The following is a 21822-nucleotide window of genomic DNA, read 5'->3' as shown; positions in this document are numbered from 1 at the left end:
TCAGAAAATGATTTTCTAGTTTCGAAAATTCTAACAATTCTTTCGTCAAATTGTAAAAAGTAATTAATATCATCAAAGTTAATAACAACTCAGTTCCTTTTCGTAGATTTTATTATCGCGAATCTTTTCAAACTCACCCTATTACACAATTTTCATTTATGTTTCCTCTAAATCTTTGGACAAACTGTACTCCTTTATTATTCGACAAACAGGACTCTTGAAATATTATAATTCTACTTATTCCAGCAGAAACAATTTCACAAAGGAACCAAAAAAATATTAGAAACTATAATAAAATTTCATTGGAAAACTTGAGCTTTTCTTCTTTTATCGAATAAATAGAGAACATTCGTCAAACTGTGCCCCTTCATTATTCCACAAACAGTACTCTTCGAATATTATAATTTTATTTATTCCAGCTGAAACAATTTCACACACAAAACAAAAGAAAAAATAGAAACAATTCAATTTTTCACGTTTTCGTAAAATTTCTAAAATTTCATTCGAAACCTGTAACTTTTCTCTTCTATCGAACACTTTGGTAGGTTACAGAGATTGTTTAAAAAAAAAGTTGAAACAAAGATGGAACGATAGCTTATCGGAAAGCTGGAGTTGGTTCGTGTCGCGGGGATTTTCTTAGATGAATTCGGGCTTCTGTTTTCAGAAATAGAAGCCAGTGCCAAGATATAAACGAGTGCTTGAACCGTAACGGGGGCTGTAACGGTGAATGCGTTAACACAGCCGGAAGTTACTACTGTACGTGCAACGGCGACCTGGTGTTGGCTTCCGACGAGAGAACTTGTGTTTCAACGGAATTGAGATGTCGTGCTATGGAGCCGCCGCACCACGCCGAAGTGCGTAACAATTTATTGCATAGAATATACACTTAGCCCCGTAATGTATTAATTCCTCCCCCATTGTTTTCGCACTTCTCGTAATTACTTCGTTTGTTTGTCCAACTGGTTGAATCGCTTATTTATTTATATATTTATTTAAGGAGATCGTTTAACCTTTGTGCAGACAACTGAAATGTTCACGGTTGTAGGAAGTTTTGATATTTAAAGTTAATTTATCGTGGAAATTTGCATTGACCAAAAAATGGGGATCCGCGACAATTTTACGATACTTTCGCGAGAATGTAAGAAATTGTTAAAGGAAAATATAGAGTTGAAGGAATAAAACTAATCGTGGCAGATAGAAAAAGTAATATTCGACTATTACAAATTTGTTTTCATAAAAATGCAACACAAATATGATTAGAAATTCTTTCTACGTCAGTTCACTAGATTTAAATTCTAAATCTGATCAAGATAAGTAAAAAAATATTGTGTTTGCAAGCTAAAAGAACACAAAGTACATTTTCAGAAAATATCTCCAAGATAGATATCATACGTGACACTAAAAGGTACTTATACGTATACGGAGGTACACCTCTAGACATTTGTAACTTCTTTAATATACAGGGTGTCCGAATTTTTTCCGATCAAACTTTGTCAAACTTGGTGGGTATATTCTGCGGGCATAGATAAGAAATTTTTTTTATATAAACGTAGGTCGTTTGAAGCTTTGTTAATAAGTAATAACAAAAATACGAAAGAAATGGTAAGGAACGTTTCCGAATCAACGTCCACGCTGATGCACAACAATTTCAAAAATAAAACCCTCGAATGTAGATACTTTAGTTTGACAAAGGAAGATTGATACTGATTTAGAAAAACTTTTATAAATTGAAAAATCTTTCCTTCACATTTTAGTATCGAAGCACATACTCGGTGCCTAATTTCTCATAAATAAAACAAATTTAATCGATCTTATTTTACGGAGTTAGTCACTTTCACTTCTCAGTAGCTTCTATATCAAGCTATTCGTCAAGAAGGATAACGATTTGCATAAGTGTCACCGGTGATTTTAATACCTAACCCTTTCACTAGCTGTACACGAGTTGTTCTCCCGTTCGTTCCGCACACGACTGTTCTTAAAAATTTCCGCTCCCGCGGGCGCATTGTATTTTCGGCGTTTCTCTTATTGTAGATCAGATGTCCCGGTCATTCTTCCGGGGCAGTGGATTATCCCGTTGGAGCCAGATGTCATATACGATGTCGAAGGGGCTTCAGGCTGGAGGGACCGCACACGAGGTACTGTATGGCCGGAGATCGATGGAACGGGAAGGAGCCGACTTGTATTCAAGAATCGATCGTGACCGATTCCCGTTACCATTCAGGTGAGCCTCTTTCCTCACCGACCTTTTAGCTCGACGTTAATCCGTTGGAATTGCATCGAGCCCCGGTCTCGAGATTTCGCTAACGAAAATTCGTGCGATAATAGACAGATCGAGAGGTATCTTATCTATCCTGTTCCCTTTGAATTATTCCGACGTTATTGTCCACGGTGAAATTACTCGAGAATATGCATACAGTGCCCGGGGTAATTTGATTTTTATTCGTTCGAATTATGATTGTCTTTTTGAAGTCGAGTTTAACATTTCTGGCAAATTGGGAGAAAGGTTTTTATCGTGCTGGTGAAATTTGATTAGACGCGTGTCCTCTTGGGATTTTTAGTGGCAGACGTCTGTGCTCGGGATATGAATAAATTGTGAGTTGCGGAGGAAAGTCGGGAAGTTATTCTAGTATCGAAAATTCTGGCAATTTTCTTAAATTAAATTGTAAATAATATCGCTAATGTCAGTAACGACTCACTTTATTTCTGTGAATTCGAATGTCTAGAATCTTTGTAAACTCATCCTCGAATTTTTATTTATTTTTTAAATTATGAATTATGGAGCAGCGGAAGAAGGTCAGAAAATGATTTTCTAGTTTCGAAAATTCTAACAATTCTTTCGTCAAATTGTAAAAAGTAATTAATATCATCAAAGTTAATAACAACTCAGTTCCTTTTCGTAGATTTTATTATCGCGAATCTTTTCAAACTCACCCTATTACACAATTTTCATTTATGTTTCCTCTAAATTTCCAAAAAGAAAAACTTACAAAAATGATCGAGTGGAGACTGTAAAAATCAGAAAATCTTGCGGAAGCTGAGGAAGCCAGTTGTTTCCCCTGATCCTCGTTTTAAAAGGTAAAGAGCGGAGGCACGAAGTTGCAGCGGCGAGGTCTTCGAGGTCGCGATGTGTCTCGTGTTTTTGTAAAATCAGTAACGAAACTAGCCGCGGAAGGTTGGCGGATCCGGTAGTGTCTGCTCGCAGGTGGTTTTTGCGAAACGATCGGGAAGAAAGATCGCCGTCAGCGGCAATTATTTGCCGACGAAAATCCTAACGGCGCATTTAATTAGTCACGCGGCCGGTCTAAACAGCTTTTAATAATAGGAAGTTCCGGCGTAAATGCCGGTTGCTAACGACGTCGTACGTTAACGCCACGCCTTAACGAGCTTACAGAGACGTGTTCCACTTTTCTTTTTTACATTTCATTTCCCTTCGCCTCTTGCGTACGCTGTCCTCCCTTCTATCGCTTTCTCTGACCCTCGATCGTCTCTTGTTCTTCTATTCAACCCTCTGTAACGCCGTGTGACTTGAAGGTTGTCCAATGATCTATATTTTAGCCCCATTTCGTTTTTTTATTAATACATTTTTTTACAATATAAATTTCGAAATTGCAATGTGTAGGGGTGGACTTGCACCCGAGTTTTGAGGTTAGGAATTGAAAATGTATCGAGGTTAATGTTGATATTTATTAAATAAATTAAAATATTGAATTATTAATATATTGATGTAGTAAATATTGAAATATTAAATACTGAAATATTGAATATAATACTGAAGGAACATCGCTGGATGTCCCTTCACGCACGACACACCAGATTACGTCAAATCTGCTGGTTGGCCTAAAAACGAGGCCAGTTGCAGATGTATTACTATTAATAAAAAAAAAAAATATCGAAATATGAAAATATTAAATATTGAAATATTAAGTATTGAGATATTAAATATTGAAGTATTGAAAATTAGAATTTGTTGAAATCAGAGTATACAGGGCTAAAGCTTGCACCCTATATTTTCCCCCTAATTTTCCCAAAATTGTGTAGATTAACGTTTTCTGAAATCGCTACAAAAATGAAGCATCTTTAAATTGTGAAAATTCATTCTGTCACAGAAAAATGATATTTTGACGTAATAACAGTTCTAAGCGTCTTAATACGCAGATTCTATTACCTCACCCGTTACAAACTAAACTTCCTTCCGTTTCTGTCGAAAATATCCGCTAAATAGACACCTCGCAGATTCTCTAAAATGCAGCTAAATACACGATATTCGAATGATAAATTCGCCTGCAAAATTATATTTAGCGTCAGGTGTCTCGAGCGTCACTTTTAACTTGCGACTGTCATCAGAGACACTACTGGAACCCGCGGTAGAGAAAGAGAGAGACACTGAGGACATCCGGGCGGTGGCGATGAATTTCATGCCTTGGATGTTGACACGAAAGCTCGCGTCTAGTTGTCGAAATTTCACCAAGTGAATTTCTCATCCCCCCGTTGAATTTTGATACCGAGCGTGTGTCAGTTCGCAGAGTCTGAATATGACGATCCTTCTAGCTGAAGTGTGTTGATAATGGTCCTCCGTGACTCGATAAGCGACAACTGGTTCCAGAAGTCGAGCTTTATACCTTCGTTATTAGCCCCCGGTCTGTTTGACAGACTTAGAGTCGTTATAACAGGGTCTAACGACGCGGTATTAATGTAGAGTTATCGTTATCAGCTCTCGCGGTGGTACCTGGTTATTACGTAGCCTGAGCTGAAGATCCTTACGATGTCAACGTAACTTCACTGCTGAAGCTGCTGATGCACGTACAATTCGCAGTGTTCAACGTCGATGAGAGTATTTAAGCTCGCTTGTTAGCGCAGTAGAAATATATATTTTAAACGATTTTCTGCTCTACTTTCGTATTAATCCTCGTACGGTCTCCGGGTCATTTTTGACCCATCGCCTTTTTAGTTTTTTAATCAATTTTACTGCTATCGAGTTTATGTTCCTTTGACAGGATATTAAAAGTTTATCGTTTAGGTTCGTATAGCGTAGTGGTAATAAAAATTGTTACGCATACGTAAGGTCCTTGGGTCTTTTTTGACCCAACTGATGAGACTTCTGTAGTGCTTCCTGTGTACTTCTTCTCGCAGTTTCCTATTTTCGTCATTAATGTCGCTTACCGACACCAGTCATAATTATTTATATTAGGTGTACAAATTAATTCGGTGCCTTTTCTCATAAACTTCAGTGTTTATTTACAAAAACATCAAAGACAATTTTCAAGTTTCAAATAATTTCCATTGTTTTGGATGACCATTTGTCTACTTGTCGGATAACTTACGAACTCCCTCTCTGAGAAAATATGGCGGTCGTCAAGATTTTGCGAAGAAAGGCACCGAATTAATTTCGACAAATTCCAAATTTTATCGATAAAAATGTCTATATTCTTAATCTGTATTCCCGATTATTCGCGAGAAAATCTTCTGTGATGATCTCTAATAGGAACAATTCTAACTTCCACAAATTTCGACTCTCAACTCCTTAACGTATGATTTCTTTTCCTGACTAATGCGTCTAAGCGCCAGTTACTCACTGTTTCGGTACTACATTAACTAAGAAAAGCTAATGTGTCATAGATTAATTAAATTTGCCAATCTTCAATCTTACAAACTAAAGCGAAAATTGGAATTAAAATTAATTTGTGTTACCTCTATAACTGTTTCTATCAGATCTTCACCAAAATCTGTGACTCGACTCTAACTCAAAGAGACCCACTTTTCACGCCTGCGCCAATAAAGTGTACCGCGATATTAATATTCCTCGGGTAGTAATTTCGTTGAGAGAAAAGCAAACACAAACGGTAACCGGCAATCTATATCAAGAACGACCGCGGAACGAGACACATTTCAGGTGGTTCGACGAGGGAATCAACTCGTCGAAACGTTTGCTTTCCACGCTATTTGACAGCGATGAGGCGCCCGCCGTTCCTCGCGCATTCAGTATGCATAGAAAGGGGCTGCCGGCAATTAGAAATGCCTTTTACGTCGGCAAATAATTACCGGGTGTACGGGTGGAACGCCGCCAAACAATTAAACGCGTAAAGTAAGAAGCCTGGCTGGCCTCGGAGGGGACAGTTTACCGCGAAGACGCAGTAATTGAGCGCCTCGGGCAATTTGCCGGGACTCAGTCGATAATTCGATTACTCGAGAGGACGGTTTCACGTGTTACGTGATCATTTTCACCGCACACCAACACCAAACAACGAATATTAATTCTTGCAAAATTCCCTTTTATACGTGTACGTCTTATCGAGCTACATAATTTTTGGATGTGTTTATTGTTACTTTTTAACCCGTTCGCTACGGAGACGTTCAACCGTAGTCGCAAACTCTTTTATTTTGGCTGTGCCGTTTTAAAATTTGCTTAAATTAAATCAAGGTAGAAATAGATACTTACAAGATAAAATTAAGGATTAACCCTTTAACCTATAACAACGTGTCAGACTCGTGGCAGAGATTCCGGCGAAGATGCGAGAAAAATCGTTGTATCAGTAAGAAAAATTCATCGTAATCCTAACTTTCGTTTGAATTCCGAAGACTGAGAATTACAAGATGTAATTAATCTGCAACAGATTAACTTTATTACCCGGTACAGTACTAAAATTTGTAAATGGCTGACGCTTAGATGCACAGTCAGAAAAGAAATCATAGGTTAAGGGGTTAACGCTTACATTTTTTCCCAATTTGATACGCCAAACGTGATCAGTTTCATTTATTTTTTTTATTATTTTCTGGGCGTATAGAAATAAGTTTCTCGTTATTTATAATGCTGCAACTTACGTTTTCGCCTTAATAGAAAGGATAACGCGATTTGAAAAGTAAAAGAAAATTACACTTATTGGAGGATTAGTTGTGCACATGTGAGACACTCGCACGAGCGTTAAAGTGTTAAGTTAGGCTAGAAGTCCATCAAAAGGCGCGATCTGTGCAACGTCAGTAAATTTTCAAAGCGCCTATAGATGAACATGTGTATTGCAAAGTGTCAGCACTTATTAATTCCAATCCCAAAGATGGGTTTAATAAAATATCATTAGACAGAAGATAGTTTCTATAGAATTCTGAATTAAGGTTGAATAACAAAAGTCTGCATACGTACAGAAACTTATGAAGAACACTTCATATTCCAAATATTATATGAAATTTTTCGTCCACAGGTATACGACAGGTAAGATAGGATAGAATTCTTCTGATTCGCCCTATATATTTTTAATAAAATATTAGGTGTATCGATAAGTAACCTACTAAATTTTTAATAAGTTAGAAATGTAGTTTAAATTTAAAATATGCTGCTGCTTGTCCTTAGTTTGTTAGCAACAATTTATAGGCTCATTCTGTAAACAACATATAACAATATATAACAATATCTGCAAAAGCATGCATGTTCTTCTCTTGACAAGAGCGAAAAATATCGATTAAATCTTTCGAGCAAAATGATTTCGATCTTAACGATCGTGAAAGCACAGGTAGCTCCCAAAAATGTATTAACAAAGAATTGTAAGAATTACTACAATTCACAATCGCAAAATAAATAAAAAATAAATATCGAATTCACATTTAACAAAATTCGATATTTCTGCGACGATTAACTCTTCCATACACGTTCGCCAAAATACACCTCGTCTCTTTCAATTGTCCCTCTCTGAGATAAAAATTCTGGGACAATGTTACAGTTCGAAAGAAATCGCGGAAAATATAAAATTTTCCCGCAGACCTGATATATCCGGTGTACATTGTGCCACGTCCCTTCCTCGTAGCACCACGGGCAGAACTGTAATTCCGGCGGACGTTTCACGGAAAACCGCATGTTTAATAACAGGCTTTGTTGCTTCAGACATGCCACGACCGTTCGTGAGGTGTCCCCGAGACATGGACGTCGAGCTACCCGCAAGGCAGAACACGATACGCGTCTCGTTTCCGCAGCCTAAGTCCAACATGAACTGGTGGAGGTATTTATCTATGAGTTACTATGTCGAATGTTATTATTGAACGGTGTCTATAGACGCTCGTTTCTCAAGATAACGCGTTGCAATTCGTCGATGGTGCTTGGCGAGATAGGAAAGTTCGAAGAGATATTGATTTAACCCTTTCGCGACCAGTGGGATGCGTATCGAGTGTACTTGAACAAAAATTGAACCGAATTTCAGATGAATGATAAATTCTTGAAAAAAATTATTCTGTCACGAAAGGGTTAAATTTGAAGTACGTCTTGATAACGAGGGTAATACTGTATAAAAAGTACAGTGATGATGCATTAGATCATCCCATAAGTTCCTGTGAAATTTTGTAACTTAAATCAGTGTTTCCAACGAGTTTTTAAATTTAATAAAAAAAATGTAAGAATTTTTTTTTTTTTTTTTTTGTAAGACCATTATATCGCCGCTATAAAATTTCCTTGGATTTTCATTAAAATACTTTTCGCTTAGTTACCGAGTTCTCTGTGTCAATAAAAGTCGTCGAAATTATCTCAGAGATCAAAGTAATCTTATATCATTTCAGTATTTACTACAGCCTTTTATCAAACTTAACATAGAAAATAGAAATAGCGGTAAAACTAAATTCCTCTATAAAAACGACAGATCACGTCCAATTTTCATCCACAAAAGTATAGTAACACGAATCTTCCCAAAAAAATGAATGTAACCCTTTACTCGCACAAGCCGAATCTTCAAACATCCTCCAAATTATTTCAAAATTAACAGAACCACCTAAAAGAATCACCATCTAACGTTCCGCCGAAATTAATTTCTTCCGTCTCTTCCACAATATTTCGCCACAATGGGACGGTGTATCTTGCGCGGCAAAACCGGGACAGGTAGGTAGCCTTCCGCGGTGTACAATGGGAATTCCAAACGAGCTTAGGGGCTTCCTTCCAAGGCCGTATACACGTCTTTGCCCCGGTATTTGTCCCTGCGTCTCTGCCGTCCGCTTTTACGCGACCCGATAGAGAAATCATCCGCGTCGCGACGCGTCAATAGCCGTAGGGATCGTGAATCCAGGCACCGATTCGTATGTTAATCGCTGCCACGATCGATCTCTCTTACCTCCCTCGACAGTTCTCGATGGATCGTTGATCCCTCTATACGTTCCACCCCGCTTCCCTCCTGCCCTCGCCCCGGCCAAGTCAAATCTCGGGTTGTTAGCCGAAACGATGGATGACTTGGTTGTTTTGCAGGTACGTGGACGCCTCTCCGTCATGGGCGAAGCAATTGCAGGCGGATCTGCCGGCAGGTACGACGGTCGTCACCTTCACGGCGTGGTCACCCGTGTCGAATTATACCAGCACGTGCAGGATAGTGATCCGCGTCCGAGGTGAGTGTTTGGAATAGTCACTAGCCTGGGATTGTTGATCGTTGCATGTATCGATGTATGACATGGCCGGTGGGCATTGTGCATTGTGTGTCGATCTACGCTTAGAGTGTGTGTACATGTGTCCTTCGTGAGATTCACGAGGAAGATGTGCATAGAGGGTGTCGCTGGATCAAGGATCGGCGGTGTGTCTTTTTGGAGGGTTATTTTTATATAGGACAAGTGTGGCAACTGGGTTGAATTGTAACTCTGTGTCGAAGACAGGGAAAAAATTGTGGAGAAGAGTATTTTATTGTTCGATTTGTTTTCGAGTGTCGTTCCGTAAGTGTGGCGACACCCTGTATGCGGTAATGTTGTGTACATGAATTTCTAGGTATATATGTCGGCTGTATGTACAGTTGGTAGAGAGTACTCACGTATGTGCGTAAAGGATGTCGTAAATTCGGTCGAGTTTCAACCGAAGTGACCAAATAGGTAATGTAAATATTGCGCACCTTTTGCGATTGAATTATTAGGAATTGGGAAACGGTGGGAGAGAAGGGGTTTGAAGTATGAAGGCCGTGAATATTGTCCACCCTTTTTGCAATATTTGCTCAACGAGAACCGGCAGAAAGTTGAAATAAAGTAATGATTAAAAGTGAAACGATGGAATTTGCTTATTTACAAGCATGGTTTAAATAAAATTATGTTAAATCGTAGACATTGTACTTGTTTAAATATAATTGCACTTATTGCAAAATTAATAATAAATGCACAGTTTTATTTTTTAACACGAAAAGAGGATACTAGGAAGAAGTTTCGGGGAAAGGGTTGAAGTTTAATTAAGATAACTTCAATCCAAGTCCGAATTACGTCCACAAATTGCAAATATCTACCGGGTGACGTTTTTCTTCCTAGCAAGATGTAATTACTCGTAATTTCTCATTGCCAGGGTAACTTAACGTATTCGCGAGACAATTTCTCAGTTTGTTTACGATACCTGAATGTTGCACAACTGCTTGTATGTAACTGTTACAAAGGGAAGAGAGAGGTTCGAAATCTCGATACCGGGGAATTATGACATTACGATCGATCGACCTGGTAGAAAATTCTAAAATTGCCGTTTATGGGAGTAATTTAGTGGCAAGCTGGCGGAGATCTCGCGATTTAAATCCCATTTCACGTACCAGCGACCTGGTGAATTAACATTGTCGTTTCGATTCGAATTTATGCGTCTTTCTTGTCACGCGAGACTCGCGTTAGGCGTTACGATCCTAATTCCATGGAATTAGGGGACGTGCTTGTTGCACTCGCTCGTAATATATGCTTTTCTATAGGTCATTACAAATTGTAAGCTCCTAGGAGTGGCGTTTATTCTACTTGTTCCTTCTTTCCCTTTTTTCCAGGAATTTTCTTGTGTCTGTGATACCAGTGTTGTGTGAAGTATTCAATTTTTATGTATTAATGTTAATAGTAATATTAATTTTAACTGCTGTTATTAAATTTAATTAAAAATTACTTTTATTATTAAAATTAAATTTAACTAATATTGAATTTCATTTTATGTATCAATATTAATAGTAATATTCAACTATATCAACTAATACTTCTGTATTTTTCTCTCTCTTTCAGATAAAATTTAAGTCAATTTTTAACTAACATTTGTCAAATTGCATTCACATCTATATTCCAAACGTACGTTAAAAAATTATAAAATATTGCTCTTCGATTAATAATGCAACGATCAACCAGGAGTCTTCAGTTTCCCATTTACAGAAAAAAAAAAAAAAAAACAATTGGATTTATCGCCGGTGAACAGTCGTTTACAACGAAATTTGCAGTTTACGGTTTCATAACAGGTTAATCCAGCAGATGCACGCAAACATCGTTACACTTAATTAAATATAACGTATATACCATCCACCATTTCAATTACAATTAAATTATTCTCGCCCTACCAATTAAACACACCAACCGTACATATTCGTTTCACCGGTGGAAAAGGGATTCGAACAAAATGCACGAGTATGGAAAGTGCGATAATAATCGATAATTGAAAAAAAACAAAAAGAAAAATAATCGGATTAATTCTTTTTCACGTAATTGCCCGTATCTTCCGCCATTTTTGCCGGATATTTTCGAGAAATCCAAAACAAAGTGCTGCCGAACCCTCTCGTCGACGACTTTTCGAATCGACTTCAGACCCAGTTGACGACTTCGCTCCCGGTAAACGAATCGGCCGCATTAAATTCATGGAAAACGTCATTGTTTCATTATTGGTTTTCACGAGCGCGCAATAACACTCGATGGAAAAGCGTTCTCCAGAGAACAGCCACGGTTTCCACCAGGAACGTCACATAAATACAACGCGGTCCGCGTTACCTGCGACTCACTCTATTTCTCCTGCCACTTTCCCACCGAGGCCATCGAGATATCGATGGAAAAAAAAAACGAAGTTTTTCCGCGCGCCGTGGAAACATTATTTCACCACGAACTCTATTTCCGTTCTCCGTTCGTTTTTTCTGCGTTTAATTACGTCTCGTTTCTTTCTTCCTTTTTCTTCTTATTCCTGTGGCACCTTTACATTTATTACACGCGTGTAATAATTCAGTCGTGAAATTACATTCGTGGGAAATGTTAGTTCGGTGAAAAAATTGTTCGAAAAGTGGCTTGGTTGGCTCGAGTTTGTAAATTGTAAAGATAGATTTTCGATTTTAACACGTTCCGGAAGTTAAAGAGCAGCGAACTTAGCAAATAAACGAGGATTATAGTTGGAAGATGTAATTTTTATCATTTCATAATTCCAGATATAATTTTCGTACATGTTCTAAGCACTATAACTTTTTAACGAAGCTTCAAACGACCTATGTCCATATAACATTTTCTTCTCACTTACACCCACAGAACACACTGACAAAGTTTCATAAATTTTGATCGGGAAAAACTGGGACACCCGGTATATCGAGGAAGTTACACGTGCGCGTAATATCTATACACAGATGTATCTCGATGCGTATCAAAGTTTGATCAGAAAGAAATTGGGACACTGATCAATTCGATTAATATGTAAAGAACGAAACGAAAGAAATAAGTAAATATTTGCTGCAAATAATAATAGTAACGAGAAAGGAAAATAAAAGAAGAAATAATTCGACTCTGCAAATAGACGTAATATCACCGTAAATTCGTGATGCCTGTTAATAAGAAAGTACAGATGGAATTCTTATGCCTGATTGTTAATCAGAGAATCGCGCTGAAGAAGCAGCTCGGACGGAAATAATAAAGGGAGTAAAAAGGAACAATGATAATAACGGTGATAAAAGAACAGCGGCTGCAGGAGGAAAATTGATGAAATGCAAAGCTTCAGGTGCCTTTGAGTTTCAATCCCGAATTAAATATCGCATGGTCGTTTTATTGTAATTTAACAGGCACGACGTAATCTTCGAATCTGTTTCATTTTCACGTCTTACCACCTCTCCTTGTCCTTCTTTCAGTTGTTCCATTAGTTTCGTCAATTTATCGCAAACACTTGCAAATTTACCATTCGAATTGTAAGGTTGTATTGGTATCGTACTGCTGCCGCAGGAAAATTAAATTGTTCGTATATTTCACTCGTAATTAGTACCGTTAAACTGCGAATCGAATCTTCTTCAAGTTTGACTTTTATTCCGTAAGCCATCGCCCAGAGAAATGTTTAATAATAAAACGCGATATGGTAGTTTGTTTAAAAATGAAAAAATTTTAATTTATTTACGTCTAGGATTTACGAAAAGTCGACACGAAAGATCCGTGCAGTGTAAAAAACAATATTTCATTCTCTAAGCTTCACGTGAAATCCAAGATGGCGGAATAGACAGTGGAGAAATAAATGAAAATAATAAATCGTCCTCGCAGAATTCTCTACAATTATTCCTGTATTTTCGTAATTCCCTTTTCTCTGATTTTCACGCTACTTCGAATCCTGTTAAATTCCTCGGTTCTCCAACCTAACCTAACATAACCTCAAACACGAAACTTATTAGAAAGTACCAGTAAATCATTGTTGAAAATGCTCCGATCGATCGAGATAATCGTCGAATCACTGAAAAATCTGTAAAAGAAACAAGAAAGAAAGAAAAGAGTAGGAAAGAACGAACTTACATGTCGATAACGCGAATCGGTGGAGTTTGAATGGACATAATCGCATTCCACGGCCGTTTCGTGTAATATCGCGTGAAACGCATTGCAGGAGAAATGAATGGTCGTGGCTGCAGACAGTTCGAATAGAAATGTTATTTCGCGGTATTATTTGATCTCGCTGATGCATGATTTACGATCTACGGCTGCTTAACCGGCGGATAATGGCGTCGTTGCCCAAAGCGTTTCGCGTAAAGAAAGAATCGAAACACAACGGTCACATATCATCCCGCGAACAGAGCCTTTCTCACGTGGTCCCTTTGTTTCCTCCACTTTTTCACCTAAGCCGCGTGCCTCGCTCTCCAGGGTGCAAGAAACGTGTCCCATAATTCTTCATCCTGATCGTTCAATATAACGTCTCTATTATTAATGTCAGCTTTCCAGCAGTGCCCTAGCTCTCGTGCCAGGCTTAACTCGTTCCTCTATCGAGTTCACGTTTTTCGTGGCGGCGTATCTTTCTCGATGATTTTTTGGAATTTTTTTTTTCAATAGCAAATGTGATTTTGGGTTCTTTTTCTCTTTCTTTTAAATTAGGTTGTTTGGATAGTTCACTTTTAAATATATCTGACTTTGTGATTATTCGTTCTGATTTCTATTTGGAAGCTGTTAAATTAGGTTTCTTGGATACGTCACTTTGGAATATATCAGGTGGGTTTAGTTTTTTAAATGAAATTTTGACATTGCGTTCGGTATTGTTATTGTAAACTTTCTGGGGGAAGTACCCATTTTGACTTAATCGATATAATCGTTGTATAGAAATTTTATATAGAGGGTGGTCCATGTAAAACAGGACACGTAATTTTTATACGCAATTTAAATAGTTTTCAAGAGCAATTAAGTTGGAAAAAATTTGTTTGATCGAAGAAATGACAAAAGGTGAAGAAAAGTTTCACGTTTGATTTAAAATTGTAGAGTCCGAGGTTATTTTAAAGCCACATTATTACGCATGTGTAAATGCACATCAATGTCTGCTACAATGTACAGTAGAAAAAATACAGCTGATTTTGAGAAAACAGAAATAAATAGTATTTATAAAAAAGTTTTTCTTCCATCTTATTCACCTTTTAAAATCACTTAAATTACGTACAAAAATTCTCTTATACCACCACGGCTAGAGTAGATAATTGCATATTGTCATAATAACCACGTGTCTTTAACACGCTGAAAAATTTCTAAGAAAATATCTGAAAATTAAACGTTTCTTTACTTATCGAACCAAAAGGCAAAAGGAAAGAAGAAGCACACCGAATGACTTTCAAACTTTTCGTAGAAACATCCCTTAAGATGATCTGTCATAAGATGGAAATACCTTTTCGCCGAACGATTTATTCGATGAAATTAAGGGAAGGAAACAGGGGGGAAATCAAAAGGCGGCAGTTTCGCATTTTCACGCGCGCAGCGGGACGTTTACTTCGTGCTAGAGCGTTGCTCGTAAATTACGAGAGCTTCGCGAAACCACAAAGGTCGATTGTGCGATTGCAGAGAGGGTAGAACGACGGCGTTTCTGCTCGCTCGTTTCATTTCTTTGCGATATTCGAATTGCCAATGACGCCGGAATCTTTGTCGGTCCTGTCACTGGCAAACTTCCGTTCCAACGTTCCTGATTGCTGTTCCTGAAAGGAAGTGCCTTTTGCCCCCCCCCCCGGAGAAATTATCCGGGAAACAATTTGAAGAATAACGCTGAAACGACTAGCCGATGTGAAATAAACAGCCACGATGCAATTATATTTCTGGTTGACGTTGTTGAAAATGTATGACATAATTTCGAGTAAATTAGAAAATACCGGTAGTTTGTAAAAATTTATTAAATATAGTGTTAAGGCGTATCCTGTAGCCGGATTTATGGCAGCGAGTCAAGTGGTCGCTGCCATAAAAAAAGTTACCAATCTTGAATTTTATACACCAACGTTCAAGTGTCCTAACATTTACACGAATTTCAGTGAATTTTCATTCCTCGTACTTTTTCGATTAGTTAAAAATAAATTTTAACGACATTATCAATATCTCCAAACATTAATACAAGTGAAATGTATATGTAACGAATTTTTCAGACATTTCATTTGCACGAATCTAATAAAACACGGATAGTGACTCGACAGCGAGCCACCGAAGTGTACCCAATAAAGAACCTCACGAATCTTGCAACTCGTAATTAAATATAAAAATTCGAACTCTCAGAAGCAAGAAACTTCCTCTCGCTAGTGCACAGGCTATACGAAAGCAAGCTCTTAGTAACCTCACCGCCGAAAAACTCATCCTCGAACCTCCGGCGGAAACTTTTAAATTCGTACAATTAATTACACTTCCCTCGCCCCCGTTTCCCCTTCCTCTGCCGATCGGTGTATCCGCCACGTATACCCACGGAGGATCATTTCTCCCGGGAAAAGTTCACCGACAACAAACTCCTTCTCGCCCCTCCATCCTGTGCAAGACTACAAGGCGCCGGTTAAGGATTGAACCGGCCGTTTCTACTTGTGCGGAGAACGTTTGTCCAGGGGCAAACAAAAACGTTCGACAATTCAGCGGGGAAGCCCCGGCGATCGAAGAGCATTAACGAACAAACCGGATGGGTTACAAAGCCGCGTTTCAATCACGAGCTGGTAGGAAGACAGTAAGAACGAGAAAACGAGCAAGTCGACGGAGGAAAAGTGGGCCAGAGAGAAAGGGGAGGAAGTGTAAGGAAGGGATAGAAGGGGAAACTGGTAGTGATATAGAAAGAGGAGAGGAACGATGTACGAAGGAGGTGAAACGTGGATAGGACAAATAGTGGATTGTAAATTGAGATTGTCGAAAAAGGAACGAGTGGATGACGAAAACTGGGCTAGAGAGAAGGGGAGAAAAAGTTTGGAAAGATAGAAGGGGAAACTAGTACCGATAGAAGGAGGAGGAGAGTGGAGAGAAATGACAGACGAAGAAGATGAAAGAGGAGAGAAGTGATAGACGAAGAAGGTGAAAGAGGAGAGAAACGATGAACGAAGAAGATGAAACCTGGATAAGACAAATAGCAGACAGGAAAACGAGATCGTTGAAAAAGGAACAAGTAGATGACGAAAAGTGGGCTAGAAAGAAAGATAGAAAGGGGAGGAAAAGTAACGAGAAAACAGGAGAAAATTACTACTAATAGAGAAAGGAGGAGAGTGGAGAGAAGTGATAGATGAAGAAGGTGAAAGAGGAGAGAAACGATGAACGAAGAAGATGAAACAGACAGGACAAATAGTAGAAAGGAAATCGAGATCGTCGAAAAAGGACCAAGTAAATAACGAAAAGTGGGGTAGAAATAAAGATAAAGAGACGAAGAAAAATAACTAGAATATAGAAGGAGAAACTACTACTACCAAAAGGAGGAGAAAAGAAGAGAGAAACGATGTTGGACTACAGAAAAAAAGAGAAGGAAAACTAACGAAAAAACAGGAGAAAATTACGACCAACACAAATACTAGAAAAGAGAAATAGAAGGAAAAGTAACTAGAAGACAGAAGGTGAAGCTACTGCTAACAGAAAGACAGGAGTAAATCGGAGAGAAACGATGGCCGAAGAAGGTGAAACGTGGATTCGAAGGAATAGTAGACCAGAACTATTTCGTGATCGTGATAAAGGTGAAACTTTTTCGAAAGCCTGGAAACATCGAGGGAAATCGTTGGCGTAGGTCCTGTTTGGAATCGAAGCCTCGATACGGCGAAAAGGAAGTTCAGTTTCGTTGGAGGCGAGTGCACTTAGCCCGCGTCCCGCTTAATTACTCATTCCTAAAGTTCGCGAAACTCCCTTTAAGCGAGTTCCTTCCGGTGGACAGCAGTCGTCGAGGAGGAGGAGGCGGAGTAGAGGTACAGAGAAAGAGGGTGGACAGATGGATTCTGCCCGGGCCGATATGCAATTACGCGAAACAGAACTGCTGTTGATCCAGGCAGCTCCGGCCACTCGGCGATTCTTAATTGCTCGACCTACGATTTCGCTGTACCGTCCAAGCCCCCGGTGGACTAATTACGACGATTAAAGAGGCGCCAACCGGTGTGCTGACCGGATGAGGCAAGGATGAACAAGATGGCGGTGGCCTTGGGGAGGAAGGTCAAAGAAGCGCTTTCTGAGAATGGAGAGGTTAGGGGGGAGTCGGGGAAACATGGAACGTGAGGTAATTACGAATTCGCATATACAGTGACTCCCACCGATATTCGGACATTCTTTAAAACGGTATAACTTTTTTTAAATTGGACCTAACGACTTGAATTTTTTTTAGAAGTTAGAAAAGGATTGGTATAGTTGCTGGATGACGTGTGGAAAGAATTTAGTAAAAATTGCAATTTTGGGAATCGCAAAGAAAATTGTAAGGGTCATTGTTTACAACTTTTTTAGTTGAGCTTGTAATGAAAATTTAAAAAATACGTTTTGTAGATCTATGTCAACGGTATACATTCTGAAAATTTCATCGAAATCGGTTGATGCAGAAATGAGCGACAGGCATCGAAGGATTTAGGAATCTTCAGATTTATTACAGTTATAGGCCGAAATTCGTGAAATAGTGCGATTTTCACAATCTGTAACCGTTTGCAGTTCGTAGCAGCGTTAACCGATTGTGTTGTATCATTTTCTTTCTCAACTTATTTTCATTGTCAAGAAACATTTGAGACACACGGTTAAGATATTTCATTTTACGCTTGAGGATATTAGAATAAAATTATTTTATTTCCCAAAATTTCGCTTACTATTTAAAACATCTGAACCGTACAGCATCTATCAGTTAATGAAAAGTAAGAAAAAATTTAGTTTTGCAACGAAAGCAAATTAAAAATTTTATATATTGCTTTACACAGTACACGCATTTCTCCCAATGTATCATCAACGAAAACGATATAAAAATCCAATACAAACATTCGCAATAAGTACACAGCAAAAATCGAACAATGTAAAATGCTTAAAATTCTTTCCTTCAGGAAGTTCCGTCAAATTACCAACAAACAGGAAATTTCACGGTGCGAAACTTTTAATCGAAAACAAAACCGTGCTCAAAGAACTATTCCGGTGTAATTTATCGCGACAAATTCACACTAGCCCCCCTCCTGTGTTTCTGCCACACCGAGGATCTCGTCGAACTATTAAATCGGATCCACCGAAACTTTTAATTGTGTCAGACCGCCTTGGCGTGGCCGTGTCGTAACGCGATTCCCTTCCGGTTTAATTAGCGATCATAAAACTATAAGCTGGTCGATGGCCACGGTGGAGAGATCGGTAATTGCAGTGGAATCGAGAGGGACGTCGATCTGGAACGAGGGCAATTTGTTCTGCAAACGGTGCGAGAACGGATGTGGGTGGTTCTTGCGATCGGGCCGATTAATTTCATTTACACCCAGCTCTTTTTCTTCCCGGCCATTTGTTTGGAACAGAGACTTTGATGGTTCTTAATGGAGAAATCGTTCTTTCTTCTTTTTTTTTAATCGTTTGGTGCATTCAGGTTGGGATTTGTTGAAGTAGTGCAGCAATCGTTTGTAGAATTGCTGAGATTCTTGATACATTGAAGTATCAGGCTTTACAAATTTCTCTGGTAATTTTGATTTATTGAATTGGAAGGTCTTCGGTTGGGGATCCTAACTTCTCGTGATCAAGAAAAGTTTCACGATCGGTATGAATTAGCAGGAAAGAAATTTTCATTATCGAGAAATAGATTTAAATTGTTTACATTGATCGTTCGTAGCTGAAATGTTTAAAAATTAATATTTCTTTAAACTAATTCAAAGTTTATACTTTTTTTCACACTTTCAGAAGGATATAAATGTCTTTCAGGGAAAAAAGTAAGCGCAAGTTGGTTGAGATTGGCGTGTCTGACCAGTCGCTGACCTATTCTACTTGCTCCTTCATGCCTCATATTTTCGTTGTTTTCTTGTAAGACTACTTATTATTTTCGACTGATTTTTGTTAATAACTTATAGAGAAGAATTATTCTTTAAATAAGTCACACAAATTTAATAATTAAATTAATAATACCATTGTTAGGCTACTTTCTTGGGAACAGATATACTCCTTTGTATATGTACGTAGATAGAATTTTCTGAAAAACATTTTAAATGTGACAATAAAATCTCGCAAATATTTTCAGTTCAAAGACAAACTTACTTAATCACAATATAATTACAAGGTAAGAAAATAATTTCCATTTTTCTCTAAGTCCAAACCTAACAGTGCATATTCCTATCTGTTTCTCATTTTACACAATATTTGCCGTGCAAGATAGCAGCGTTGAAACGCGAGACCGTTTTCACAATCACCTAAGAAAACCCCCTGAAAAACTGCCAAAATAAAGAAACCAAGAAAACCATAATTAAACCTCAGTCTCGTAAAACCCTCTCAGAATCCCCTCTCTAAAATCTCTCGTACCCAACACGTTGAAAAAAAAAAAAGAAGCAATGTCGAAAAAAGGGTGGACAATTTCACGCAACTTACGTCAAATTCCCCGCAGAACGAAAAGCGAGGGAAAAAGGAAGGAAACGGCTCGGCCGGGAAGTGGAGGAAAATTCTCCATTTAAACGTTTCCCCTCTTGCAGTGCATCCAGTGCACCGTGTGTATACCCGGCCCTCCCTTCTAAAACGGGCCAATTTGTTTACCATACTCACGGCTGATTATATTACCATTCGCAGACACGGAGAATCCGAAAGTTTCGACGTGCCCGACGTCCTTTGAAGTGCGGCTAAGCCCTGGCGAGCGAAATCGCTTAATATTCTGGCAGGAGCCAACGTTCACCGACAACGTCGCCGTCGAGCGGGTCTACAAAACGAGGGTGAGCAGACGACATCGAATTCGCGTTGGTAATCCTCACTGTCTCCGTTTTCAACTGCTCTCTCTCTCTCGCTCGCTTCCTCCTCCCACTTCATGGCCGAAAATTCTCGTTTCCCCGTTTGATCTCGAGAAGATGACGCCTCACGACGACCGGCTCTCCTTTATATCCGCCTCTATTTCTTCCTTTATTTCAGCGTCGAAACGCCCCTAACCCCGACGATCGCCCCGAGCAGATAAGAATCTCACCCCCTCTCTCTTTTTCGCCCTCTTTCACCATCGCGAGGCGAGGCGAGCCAGCGAGGCGAGCGGTTTATTAAAACTTTCTAGCTAACGATCGAACTTACCAATCTCGCGGTTATCTCTGGCCGAGGTACTCGCCATTAATTACCCTGCTGTGTCTGGAACACACGGAGCAGTTGAGTGGAAGGGGAGAGCAGGGGAACGGAGGCTATCAGAGGATCGACTTTCTTATCATTTCTTTTTGCTTCTTTGTATTTTTTGTTGTTTTGGTAGGCGAGTGCAAAGGTTGCATCGGTTACTGTATCGTTTGTTGATAGATCTCGCGCCGTCGATGAGTCGTGGTGAATAGCAAGCGTTCTGTTCAGTTTCATATCTATTTTATTGTGGCGAGCAACGTATTTCTTGTAGAAATATTCGGTCGTCTCATAAGTTCATACGGAATTTTATAATTTCGATCAATATTTCCAAGGAACCTTCAAGTTCGATGGAAAAAAGAACGCAAGAGTCTTTTCATTCCACAAGTTTTTCCTATAGAATTTCCTTCGATCTCGATTAAAATATTTTTCACTTCCGGCACGAACTCATGGGACAACCTTAATATCTTTACAAGTTTCAGTCACAAAGTTACTTCTTTTCAAACAAGTAATACATACAAATTTTGTCGAGTATTATTTTACAATTATTCCTCGATATCAGCTAAACGAAAAACCGCCATTCTTTGGTTTATTGTTAAAATAAATTAAAGTACACCTGTAATTATCGACGACAGAATTATTGGAAAATTTCGTCCATCGCAGAGAGATAATGCAGAAATCGACGAAACTTTTACCCCAGTTTATTTTCTTCCGCAAAATTTCAGCTTTAAAAATTTCGTCATTTGTTCGTCCGCGCTGTTCAATTTGTCTCTCCTTTGATTCACGCTTTTTGCGAGATGTAGAGTAATTCGGGCGGGAAGTTTGAAGTACGCGGTAATTAGCGACGAGGTTTCCGAGCACGCGTCACACGAACAACACCGCGATCGTTGCACTATAACGCGATATCGTGCTCGCGAATTGGCTGGACAGGCGATAATTGGCCGGTCGTAATTGGCGTGCTTCCTCCTACGCGGCTAATAAACGCGACGCTTCGGTATACCGCGGCAAATTGCTAAGTTGAGTCGATTAAAGTGGTCTGGAGGTTGTAAGGGGCGGGGGGAACTATGGTGCACGGGATAAAAATTGGAAAAAAGAAAGGTGGATATTAGGGAAACGTGCGTATTGCGAGGGGAAACGAGATGGAAACGAGAGAAGTGACAATTGTGGCAAGTGAAAATATTTTTC

At 38.9% G+C, this 21822-nt stretch overlaps 1 protein-coding gene across 1 annotated transcript in view; it reads left to right on the top strand.

The window, feature by feature from the left end:
* LOC108578540 (fibrillin-1-like) overlaps positions 1-21822 on the top strand; it is a 141272-nt gene that overhangs the window by 69901 nt on the left and 49549 nt on the right. Inside the window, exons 16-18 of the mRNA XM_017941899.1 lie at positions 7871-7985; positions 9212-9348; positions 20125-20264. Coding sequence (XP_017797388.1) covers positions 7871-7985; positions 9212-9348; positions 20125-20264 — 392 coding nt within the window. The remainder of the gene's footprint in view (positions 1-7870; positions 7986-9211; positions 9349-20124; positions 20265-21822) is intronic.

This window comes from Habropoda laboriosa, unplaced genomic scaffold (assembly GCF_001263275.1).
Source record: "Habropoda laboriosa isolate 0110345459 unplaced genomic scaffold, ASM126327v1 scaffold41, whole genome shotgun sequence".
Lineage (NCBI taxonomy): Eukaryota > Metazoa > Arthropoda > Insecta > Hymenoptera > Apidae > Habropoda > Habropoda laboriosa.
The sequence above is the reverse complement of the archived record's forward strand: the minus strand, read 5'-3'. Positions and strand labels throughout refer to the sequence as shown.